This window comes from Nestor notabilis, unplaced genomic scaffold, assembly GCF_000696875.1.
Source record: "Nestor notabilis isolate BGI_N333 unplaced genomic scaffold, ASM69687v1 scaffold21310, whole genome shotgun sequence".
Lineage (NCBI taxonomy): Eukaryota > Metazoa > Chordata > Aves > Psittaciformes > Psittacidae > Nestor > Nestor notabilis.
In genome coordinates this window covers 50,759-63,040 of record NW_009911167.1, presented here as the reverse complement: position 1 = coordinate 63,040, position 12,282 = coordinate 50,759, and the positions used below count along the sequence as shown (strand labels likewise).

At 42.3% G+C, this 12,282-nt stretch overlaps 1 protein-coding gene across 1 annotated transcript; it reads left to right on the top strand.

Annotated features, from left to right (window-relative positions):
• Window positions 1-3,243: 3,243 nt before the first annotated feature.
• Window positions 3,244-11,728, top strand: CTNNB1 (catenin (cadherin-associated protein), beta 1, 88kDa). The gene is made up of 15 exons (XM_010013517.1): window positions 3,244-3,303; window positions 3,798-4,025; window positions 4,163-4,416; window positions 4,504-4,742; window positions 4,837-5,038; window positions 5,358-5,502; window positions 5,949-6,052; window positions 6,137-6,475; window positions 6,730-6,888; window positions 7,811-7,930; window positions 8,083-8,233; window positions 8,325-8,446; window positions 9,621-9,681; window positions 10,441-10,661; window positions 10,952-11,728. The coding sequence occupies exons 1-14, from the start codon at window positions 3,291-3,293 to the stop codon at window positions 10,647-10,649; spliced, it is 2,346 nt and encodes a 781-aa protein (XP_010011819.1). The 5' UTR covers window positions 3,244-3,290; the 3' UTR covers window positions 10,650-10,661; window positions 10,952-11,728.
• The last annotated feature ends 554 nt before the right edge of the window (window positions 11,729-12,282 follow it).

The following is a 12,282-nucleotide window of genomic DNA, read 5'->3' as shown; positions in this document are numbered from 1 at the left end:
TGCAATGTCTTGCACTGCACTTCATATGAGGAATTCAGTATATTTAAAAAAAAAACCCAGCCCCCATTTAAACTCAGAGCTGATGATGGATGCTAAATGAGTGGATAGTGTCATGGAGGATGTTTTAAGAAGTTAACAGTTCCATAACTCCTGGCAATACATTGCTATGAACTTTTTAATAAATGTCATGTTATAAAAATCAGACTTGACTTCAGAGTACCAGCTAGTCTTTAAAAATAGTGGGGCTTACAGAAGCTTGCTGTCATGCTAAAGTATACCAAGTCCTTCTGTCTTTTCCTGATGGTTAAGAGCTGTATCACTGACCTTGATGATGGAATGTCACTAGTCATGTGTACTCCAATAAATCTGAAGAGGGGATTAATTTAAAGGAGCTGGTATATGCTTCATGGGTGAAGACACAAGCTTCATTATCCTAGCAAGTTTTTTTGTGGTGTTTCCCCTGCCCCACCACCTGCATGTATTGATCCAGTTTCTGTTGGGCAAATGAATAGCACAAGCGTTTGTACCTAGTCTGGGGTTGTTGCTGTCTTTGTGAGTGTTAACTTTTGTCAGTGACACACAGGAAAATAAAGTCAGCAGCTGGCCTGGATGCAGTTTACCCCTTTACAGAACAGGAAAGAAAATATGGGAGACTGTTCGGTTACAGAACCCCTAAAACCAAACAGAATGCACCCCTTTTCCCTGGCTATCTTTGGTCTGCAGTTATTTTGAATTCTTAGGATTAAAACTGTTTTTCCCATCTAAATAAAAAGATGCTTCCTGGAATTGCTGAGGGTGGTTAGAGGAGTATGAAATGCAGATGAGGATGTTAGAAGCTTTCAGGTGCAGCCAGCAGGCTTATCTAAGGTCAGCATTTCAAAGACTGAACATCTGACTGATAATGCAGTTCTGAACACTGAATCAGTATTCTTCATTGCCATTGTGTAGATGTTCCTCAGCTTTGGTTTGCAATACTGTTGCAGTTCAGCAGCTAGTCTTTGCTGGATTGTATCTAATGGTACAGCTACTCTTCTGATCTCTTCAGATTGCTGAAATTGAAACAACCTTTCAGAGTGTAGTTGCTGTAAACCAGCTGCATTTGTTTGTGCAGAATGCAACAGTGGAAGGAAATTCTGAATGTTGTTCTAGAGCCCTGTATTGCATATTTCAATCTGAGGTGGGAGTAAACATCTCAAAGCACGGTCAGTGCTCCTGACTGGCTTATCTGCCAGTATGTTAACTTCAAGACTCGTTTGGTGATAATTTTTTATTAACAGCCTTGTCATAGGAGGAGACAAGAAAGGTTTCAATAAAAATAGATCTTTCGTGGTAAGCATGTTGCGAATTACATATAGGAGTTGGATCTTGCCCAGTTTTCTACTGGAAATGTTGCATCTGACTTACAGTGGGGACTACAGGGAGTGAAGATACAAATTCTAGTGCTATTCCACTGTTTTCTGTTTGGAAGGTGTTAGTGGGGCTGACAAAGTAATGCGTAAGACCTGCAGGGAGCCATCAAGCTTTTGTATTGGCACTCAGAAGAATTTTTGTATTAATGGTGAACTGACAGCATGACTTAGTTTTTCCTTCCCCTTACCACTGCTACTCCAAAATGTTGGAAGCATTGAGTGTTCAAGGGACTGGAAAAAAATGGTTGTATTGTCACTGCATCCTCCATGCAAATTGTGAGTAGATGAGTTGGCTAGTCTCTTCCAAGCTGTGGAGTAGGACTGGTTTAGGGACTTTAGCATTACCAAATGCATGGCAGGGTACTTCCTGTATGTTACTATGTCTTAAATCAGCTTAGTGCTGCTTACCTGCTGCAGGTGCAGATTGACTGTCCATTTTAAAAGAGCCAAGGAAGGGTTGCTGCCAAAAGTTGTGGGAGTGCAGAGTCAGGACGAACAGCACTGGCATTTGTACAGCAAAGTAACGAGACTGCTCAGGATCTGGAGTATCCTGCAGCTGGCTCAGGACAGTGAAATATAAGCTATTTGGTGAGACTTTTAAAACTGCAGGCCTGTCTTCTGTTTAATTCTGATTTTCTAAACGGTACTCCTGAAGGAGACTCTTAAACTGGGAAATCTGTCTTTACACAAATAGTGTCAAATGGACTTTGTTCTCCTGACACGAAGTTCTGCAAACCTGTCCTTTAAAGAGATTAGTGGCTTGCCTTTACTTCATTGTCTAGGAATGTTTTGATCAGCACAGCTCTAACACCTAAGGGCACATTGAAAGCTGATTGCTGGAAGAGATGGTTTTGCTCACTGCACTAGTTACCACTACAAATGTTTCTGCTTGGCTAGCTCCCAGAACAGGCTGTCACCAGCTCTGTGTCTGTGTTGAAAATGGTGTTGGACTGGGGGAAGGGGAGCAAATGAAATAAAAGTGACAGCTTTGAGTGACCCGTTGTGAAGCTGTAGCCTCGAATTTGTGTTTCTGGGTTAGTGAAGAGACAGCTACAGATTTATGGTACAGATATTTCCTTACTGTTTGATGCTATCAAATGGAGGTGCATACTGAAGATTTTGATAGGGCATTTGATCACATGTCAGCCTCCTGCCCCCAATTATCTTGGCTTTCTGTGCAAAGAAAAAAAAAGTTTGGTGACTTCATGTGTGCAACTAAAGGAGAGCATTTGTTTACAAGGCTGGTTCAATTTTCAGTTGAACTTCAAGGAAGACTGTTTTGTGTAGGAAGAAATCTCTCTTCTTGTGGTACAGCAAAGAAGTAAAGGAGGAGGTACAATTATAACTCTTTAGGTAGTCTTTGTACCTCTGAAATAATATCAGCTTGTCTTAAATGGTCATTTCAGCTTTCCCCATAAAAATCCATGTTGTAGCCCTGTATCAAACAGTTCTTCTAGTATCTTAAGAGCAGTTGTCTTTGAGGGAAATAGCATTTAGCCCTTGTCTTTGCAGCATGTCCAAGCTGTGGAATTTAATGTCTGGACTTCATGCAGGGATAGAGAAGTAAAAAAAAAAAAGGCTCTATCATGATCAGTCTTTAGTTCTTTTGCAGTTTTAAGAGAATTTATCTTACATGTAGTCTGCCAGAAAAAGTCTGGGTGAAACATCTCATTCTTTTGCGTCTCTGTCCATGGGGGTTTGCTAATTAGCACTCTAGTAATGAAATGGCAAGATAGGTGAAGTCTTAGTTTGTAATTCTAGTGTTCTAATATGAAATTCTGTCTTACTAGCTCTGATTAGTGTTTAATAAGTTTTAACCTTGCTCTTTTTCAGCGTCTCTGAAAGGTAGCAGGAAAGAGTTCTGGGAGCACAGCAAGGAACATGGCAACCCAAGGTATATAATGCATTATGATTTCTATTATTAGAATCTAGCAGTTCTAATAAAAGAGCAGTTAAACTGGCTCCTTACTCCCCTTTTCAAACTTTTAAAAAGTCACTTGGATTGAATAATGTCTGCCCTACTACAGTAATTAATACCTTGCACAGGAAATCAAACCTGCAAACAAGTTTGTCATTGTAAGCTTTTTGGGTCCCTAAGTACAGTCAAGTACATAATCATAGTTTGTGGAAAAGGGAACCTTTAAACAGTAGACTAAGACTGTCACAATAGCAGTGATTGCTCTGCCTGTTAGTTGGGTTTATTGGCATTTGTATTGGTTTGATATAGAATCTCAATTTAAACCCACTGCCTGACTTGCAGTGCTGCCTCTGCTGGGTTCAAGTAGTTGTTTATGGAAGTTTATTTTCATTTAATGTCTGTGTCATCTCTTGGGAAGATTGCTGGAGTAATTAAACTAAGCTGAATCGTTCAACAATGATTTCTTATAGCTGACTTGATGGAGTTGGATATGGCAATGGAGCCAGACAGAAAAGCAGCAGTCAGTCATTGGCAGCAACAGTCCTATCTGGACTCCGGTATCCATTCTGGTGCCACAACGACTGCTCCCTCCTTGAGTGGCAAGGGAAATCCTGAAGAAGAAGATGTGGACACGACACAAGTGCTGTACGAGTGGGAGCAAGGATTCTCTCAGTCTTTTACCCAGGAGCAAGTTGCTGGTAAGGCCTTTTCTCTTACACTGGTTTGCTTAGACACACAGCTTAAAAATACAGAAACCTAACCACTGAGTTACTAGCAGTCTAGAAGATGAGCTCTTTATTCTGACTTTGAGATAACGACTTACCTTGGTTTTCAGATATTGATGGCCAGTATGCAATGACTAGAGCACAGAGAGTGCGTGCAGCTATGTTCCCTGAAACACTGGATGAAGGAATGCAAATCCCATCCACACAGTTTGATGCTGCTCATCCAACTAATGTGCAGCGCCTGGCTGAGCCATCCCAGATGTTAAAACATGCTGTTGTTAATTTGATAAACTACCAAGATGATGCTGAACTTGCAACTCGTGCGATCCCAGAACTGACCAAACTGTTGAATGATGAGGACCAGGTAAGTATTTTCTTTGCCTCGGTGTAGCTTGCTTGTGGGGCTTCTTCAGTGACTTTAAAACTAAGTTTTCTTCAAATATTCCTGCAGGTGGTGGTGAACAAGGCTGCAGTTATGGTTCATCAGTTATCCAAAAAGGAAGCGTCTCGCCATGCTATTATGAGATCTCCTCAAATGGTATCTGCTATTGTACGTACCATGCAAAACACAAACGATGTGGAAACAGCTCGTTGTACTGCGGGTACATTACACAACCTCTCACATCACCGTGAAGGCTTGCTGGCAATCTTCAAATCGGGAGGCATCCCTGCTTTGGTTAAAATGCTTGGGTATGTGGACTGCTAATACTATGGTATGTGTGTTTTTCAGTTGGTACTGGTAGGTGCAGGTATTCACAAGGGTTTTTTTTTTTTCCTTCTGTAGGTCCCCAGTAGACTCAGTGCTGTTTTATGCCATTACAACTCTTCACAATCTCCTGTTGCATCAGGAAGGAGCCAAAATGGCTGTTCGCCTGGCTGGTGGGCTGCAGAAAATGGTTGCCTTGCTCAACAAGACAAATGTTAAGTTCTTGGCCATCACAACGGACTGCCTTCAGATCTTAGCATATGGCAATCAAGAAAGTAAGGTGAGTGCCTCTGCTACTGAAGCACTTTAAACGAGCAAGCGTGCTGTGAGTGACCCAACAGTTCCTGTGTACTGACCTCCTTAGTCTGAACGTTCAGCCACATTGGGTCCTGAACTTGCAAGAGGTGAAGGATGCAGGAATTGCTTTGCAGAAATGCAGTCATGCTTACAGTGAGACCGCAAAACTTACAGACCGTACAAGCAGATGTGAAGTTTTTCACGCCCATCTGTAACCTTAGATGGGTGTAAGCCAGCAACAATTACTACCTGCTGACACGCACAGGAAGTGACTGATAAATGTAATTTTTGCTGTCTTTCAGCTGATTATTCTGGCAAGTGGTGGACCCCAGGCTCTAGTAAATATAATGAGGACCTATACTTACGAGAAGCTATTGTGGACCACTAGTAGGGTGCTGAAAGTGTTGTCAGTTTGTTCCAGCAACAAACCTGCTATTGTTGAAGCTGGTAAGTACCTTGTAATCACGGTAACTTCAAAAGCTATACAGTACTTACTTCAGGATCAGTACATTCCACACAAGAGCAGAAACTGCTAGCATCAAAAATTGAACTTGGAGGACTTTAGTGTCCAGAAGTATAAAAAGCAGTCTGTTTTATGTAAGTCTGCTTTTTTTTTACGTGGGTGCTGAGCATTATCAGAATGGTCTCCTTAGAATATGTGTGCTTTTAAAAGGCCCAGTGTCACGCTTTTGACATGAATCTTGGAGTTTTTTTCTATGGGATGAAGGGTTAGGGCCTAGCTATATTATAATACTAATGCCAAGAAAGATCCAGAAGCTTGTGAGATAGGCACTTAGACTTCAAGAGGGAGAAGGGCCTGACTGTTAACAAGATGAGGATCTAGGTATGATGTCAGACCTGACTAATGCTGTCAAATCTGTACCATCTTCTAGGAGGGATGCAAGCTTTGGGACTCCACCTCACAGATCCAAGCCAGCGCCTTGTCCAGAACTGTCTCTGGACTCTGAGAAATCTGTCAGATGCTGCAACAAAGCAGGTACATGGCTCTTCTAAGGGATCGGGATCAAAAGCCAACATAGAAGAGGAGAGAGACTAAATTTTGCTTCCTTCTGTTTTGCAGGAGGGCATGGAAGGCCTTCTAGGAACTCTTGTTCAGCTTTTGGGATCAGATGATATTAATGTTGTGACTTGTGCTGCTGGCATCCTTTCTAACCTTACCTGCAACAATTACAAGAACAAGATGATGGTTTGCCAGGTTGGTGGCATTGAGGCTCTTGTGCGCACAGTTCTTCGGGCTGGAGACAGGGAAGACATCACAGAACCTGCTATTTGTGCGCTCCGTCACCTCACCAGCAGACATCAAGAAGCTGAGATGGCTCAAAATGCAGTGCGTCTCCATTACGGGCTCCCAGTGGTGGTTAAACTGTTGCACCCGCCATCACACTGGCCTTTGATCAAGGTAAACGATGGTTAACAGCTTCCAGCACTGAAAACTGGTGCTTTTTAAAATGGAATTTTAACAGCGCAAAATACTTTGTTTCCAAGGTGTTGGGGGATGTAATTTGTCTGATGGGAAAATTGCTTCAGTTGAGTAACTTAGCATTGTCTCCTGGAGATTTAAGTGTTCGGGGTCAAGAGATGAATAAAAGAAATAGCTAATGGCAAGCACACTCCCCACACTCTTTTATTCCCCATCCCCTTTCTTATCTGCAGGCTACTGTTGGTTTGATCCGCAATCTGGCACTCTGTCCTGCAAACCATGCCCCACTGCGGGAACAAGGTGCTATTCCAAGGCTAGTTCAGCTGTTGGTTAGAGCACATCAAGATACCCAGCGACGTACTTCTATGGGTGGCACACAACAGCAGTTTGTGGTAAGTGCCCCCCACTAACTGAAGTTACATGTAACATTGCCTCTAAAACTCCTTGTTTATCAGTGTGCTTCAGCCATGTATTGTTTAGTCTAAACAGCTGTTGTAATTTGCTGTTCCATGTTACTCTCTTGGTGTGCTGATAATTCTGTCTCAGCAGACCTGAAGTTTTTGTTAAAGAATAGCACCAAAACCTTGGTTCTTATTTTACTAAGAACCCCTTGAGCATTAATTTTGTATGCTGTAGGTCACAGAAACACTGGCAAGGCCACTAGTTCTGTACTAGGAAACCAGAACTGCCTCATCATACATTCTCAGAAGTATGGGTTTAAGAATGTTATCACAGCTTATTGTGTGTTTTCAAGGGTGCTTAGAGCTGTAAAAGTACCGAGGAGTTGTACAGGCTCCATACTTCTTAACCTGTTTAGGTACTAGGTCAGTGTGGCAAGATCAGTCTTGATTATTTTTTTCCCCTTAAACACATTAATAAAGGGGAAATTGCCTTAGCATGGGCACATGGAAGCAGGAGTGCAGTTAATACTTGTGGAGGCAGGAAGGGGCATCTTTGTTACTGATAACCAGTGTTTCAAAACTGCCCAGCTAATCCATCTTGGGGGAAGAAGAGCCAGTGTTCGGGCATGAAAGTCATAATGAACTGAAGTAAAATTGAGAACACTGGGAGGAGTTCCACTGAGGTCCTTCACTTAGTGAATTTAGTTGGGTAAACTGGGCCAACTCCTAGTAGGGGTGTTAAGTTTGAAGGCCAGCAGTAGATAGTGGATATAAGCCCTGTTGGGGGAAAGGGGTAAGTGCAGGGGACAAGTTTGGTTCATTTTTGGCAGGCTGATCAGCTTTTTAACAGTCATTTTAGAAGATTGCACGCAATATCTCAACTTCAAATAATGCCTTTTCTTTCCCTGACTAGGAGGGTGTGCGTATGGAAGAAATTGTTGAGGGCTGCACTGGAGCCCTGCATATTCTTGCACGTGATGTTCATAATCGAATTGTAATCAGGGGTCTAAATACCATTCCACTATTTGTGCAGGTAAGTAAGAGCTCAAGATAATGCTACTGTATGTACTAGAAGAATGAGTAATACAGCTCTTGTGGTTCCTTGGTAGAACTGCTAAATCAGATTGTGCTGAAGAGCTCATTTCAAGTAGAATTGCTAAAGAAACCCTTGTGTTTTGGTTGCAGTTGTTGTACTCTCCCATTGAGAATATCCAGAGAGTAGCTGCCGGCGTACTTTGTGAACTGGCTCAAGACAAGGAAGCAGCTGAAGCAATTGAAGCTGAAGGTGCAACTGCCCCTTTAACAGAACTGCTTCATTCTAGGAATGAGGGTGTTGGTAAGTGAACTTAAAAGACAGGTTTCAAACCTGTGTTAGGGAAGTTGCTAGAAGAGTTGACCTTTACTAAAATCACTCTTCCTTTCGATAGCGACGTACGCAGCTGCGGTGCTGTTCAGAATGTCCGAGGACAAACCACAAGACTATAAGAAGAGACTTTCAGTTGAATTGACAAGCTCTCTTTTCAGGACTGAGCCAATGGCTTGGAATGAGGTGAGTCGTGTCTTCTGTATTACTGGTTCCTTAGGGAGGCTTTACTTCCAAGTCCTCCCTTCTTCCAGTAGTGACGCATAGATGCCACCAGTGACACAGGCCCAGCTTTACATTTGGCTGTACGTTCTTTACTGTATGTATTCAGATTCACTGAACCTGTGGCAAGCAGCCTTAGAGCTGCTTCTTCCCTTGCAGATAGGAGGAGTCCATTCTTTACTGCAGCTTAAGTTTATAATTCTCATTATGTTTGTTAGTGTGCAAAACTGTACAGGAAAACTTTGTACATTTCTGTGCTGTTTATCAGAACTTAGTGAACTCTGAATGCAAAACTGGAGGCACGAGTGATATGAGGGAAACATAAAGATAAAACATATCCTGTGAGGGTTCTGTTGAGCAGTATTAGACTAATAATATTGGTGTGGGGATGCAATCTGTGTTCTTACAATTGATCTTTCAGAACTGAATATGTTTGCAGGCTGATTATCACCTATTTCTTCATGCTTTAAGGGCTGCACAGTGAATTGAGACTGAAAACAAACACTGTGGATGAGGTAGAGGGAAAGTTTTGCAAAGTCTCTCTCTGTCTTCCCCAGATTATCTTTATCTTGTCTGTATTTACTAACTGAAGGACAGTAGCCCTTGATTTGTACTATTTCAGTGCTTATTTTTCTGTTTTCCTAAAGTCTGTATTTACCACAGTCATGTGAAAAAGAAAAGGGGAAAAAAAAGCTAAAATGGAGTATCTCTTGGAGTTACACAGTTGCACTGCAGACAGGTACTTCTGCAATTGGGCAAACTAGGAGAGGTTCCTTCAGCACTCTTAAAGGCTCTATTGCTGGCTGGGGATCTCTGAACAGCTGACTTGCAGGAGCTTACATGTGCACCTGAGGAGGTGTGTTCCTAAACCTGCCCCATCTTCTTCATTCCCAAACAGAACCCTCCTTCCAGTGATCTAGGGATTTCTGTATCTAAATCTGGCTGTCAAACTAGATGCAGATGCTTAGATAAGAAGGCATATCATGTTCACAAAAATACCCTGCTGCAGTGCTCACTGCAGAGGAGTTGCTAATAAGGGATCTGGGGCAAGCTTCAGAACTTTTTAAACTCAGAATCACTAGTTCTGGCCCAAAGACCACATGTTAAAACTGTTTTGTAACTTTTTGTGTACATCTAGACGGCAGATCTTGGACTAGATATTGGTGCCCAGGGAGAACCTCTTGGATACCGCCCAGATGGTATGTCTCTTCTGTTCCTCTTGACTGAACTTAAGTTGGATGAAGTAAAGTCATAGGTTTTAAAGGAGAACTGCAATTCAGTGAAGAGTGAATTACTCTTCAGTAAGGTATTGCAAATGGACAGGCTGATGGGGAACTGTCAGTTCAAATAACCAGTTCCTGCAGCACCACTGGCAGCACTGAAATGCGAGCCATATGAACGTGCAAAACCAGTGTCTCTTGCCTGAGTCCTGTGGGAGCATCTCCCACTGAGCTGTGTTGTTTCCAGAAATCTTTTACATTCTTTACAAATGGACTTGACAATTCCAATAGTGCAGTTTTTCTTTAAAACAAAAAAGCTGGTATTGAACGTATTAGTCTGTGAGTGTCTATAGACTTGAGCGCAAGCCTTTCCCTGAGGATTCTAAGCTATTTTTGACTAGTCTTTCAGAAGCAAGTCTACAGTCTTGGAGCCTGGTTTTGCTGCAGTATTGTTGAATTGTAGTACTGTTGATTGTGCAGACTAATGGCTTGGCTGGAACCTGCTTGTGCTTCTGACTGCAGTGTGCTTTGTCTGCAGGATCATACTGGAAGGCTGTTTCGAACAATGGAATAGCCATTAAAAGGGCAGGCAACAGATTGTGTTGGACTTGGCTGAACTAGAAAAAGAATTAGATGGCTACAAAAATCTTCTCACACACTGATATTTGCAGCTTCAGATGCATCTAACATCTGTTAACATTATGCTTTTTTTCCCTCTGCCACCTTTAACTTTCTTAGATCCTAGCTACCGTTCTTTCCACTCGGGCGGATACGGTCAGGATGCCTTGGGTATGGACCCTATGATGGAACATGAAATGGGTGGCCACCACCCTGGTGCTGACTACCCAGTTGATGGTCTGCCAGATCTTGGCCATGCCCAGGACCTTATGGATGGGCTGCCTCCAGGTGACAGTAATCAGTTGGCCTGGTTCGATACTGACCTGTAAATCATCCTTTAGGTAAGAAGCTCCAACCTTGAATTTCAAAAACAAAACAAAAAGAGGAAAACCAATGACTGGACTGAGGACTTGGTTGGCAGGGAGGGATTGGCTCAATTGGGTCCCAGTGTGCCACAGTACTGCATAAACGCTCTGGAAACACGCAAGCAGAACACTCCAAACTGACTTCTGCTGTCAAGTGTGGAAGTAATTAACTGTTAATGTCTTGTGCACCAGCTTCATGCAGACTTTATGTGTTAAAGCAGTTCTTTACTCAGGAACACTGACCCCTGTGTCTTTTCTCTTTGCAGCTATATCATCTGAATGAACTTGCATTGATTGGCCTGTAGAGTTGCTGAGAGGGCTCGAGGGGTGGGCTAGTATCTCAGAAAGTGCCTGACACACTAACCAAGCTGAGTTTCCTATGGGAACAATTGAAGTAAACTTTTTGTTCTGGTCCTTTTTGGTCGAGGAGTAATAATACAAATGGATTTTGGGAGTGATTCAAGAAACGAAGAATGCACAAGAATGAATTGCAAGATGGAATTTATCAAACCCTAGCCTTGCTTGTTTAAAAATTTATTATTTTTTTTAAATCTCTGTAATGGTACTGACCTTGCTTGCTTTGGAAGTAGCCTTTCTTTTTGCAGTAATTGTTGTTAGGTTTTTTTAAAGTCTCTCGTAGTATTAAGTTATAGTGAATATGCTACAGCAGTTTCTAATTTTTAAGGATTGAGTAAAGGTGTAGAACACTAATTCATAATCGCTCTAACTGTATTCTGAATAAAGTGTAACATTGTGTAGCCTTTTTGTATAAAAAAAACTAGACAAATAGAAATGGTCCAATTAGTTTCCTTTTTAATATGCTTAAAATAAGCAGGTGGATCTATTTCATGTTTTTGATCAAAAACTTTATCTGGGATATGTCTGGGTAGGGGCCAGTAAGAACTGTTTATTTGGAACCTTGTATTGGACAGTTTACCAGTTGCCTTTTATCCCAAAGTTATTGTAGCCTGCTGTGATACAGATGCTTCATGAGAAAAATGCAGTTATAAAATGGTTCAAAATTAAAGTAAACTTTTAATTCACTCTGTGTCAGATTATTTCAGATCGTAGAGTATGTTTGTTTGTGTGGTAACAAGTTTTCTGACAACCATTCTGGAATTGCACACCACCTTCATTCAGTACTTCAGAGGAGACCAGAACCATTTATCTTACTAAGGAGTAGGTACCCTCTAGAGTCCCATGTCCTAGTGGCAGGGGTCCTCTGAGACAGTGTTCTTTCTTCCCTGTGACCTGCTGCCACTTTGGCAGGTTCCTTCAGCCAGATGTGAGGCAACTCACTTCCTGCCTGGCGCACCAGTGCCATACTCACTTTTGGGCTTCAGAAGGTGAGAACAGTGCTCTTCAGAGGTGCACTGCCACCAGGGACAAAGAGCCTTTGCTTACCAACTGTCGGCTGGGTCAGTAACTTCAAACCTATTTTCAGGGGTCCTTGGTCTTGTGTGAGATAGATAGGACCCGTGTGTAACTGATTTCTCTTGTGGCAGCAGGGAATGTGGTTCTTAAACCACTAATTCATCACGGCACATCTGCACAAGGCAGCTGGCACCAGCGTCTGCTGCGAGCAAGAGCTCCCAGG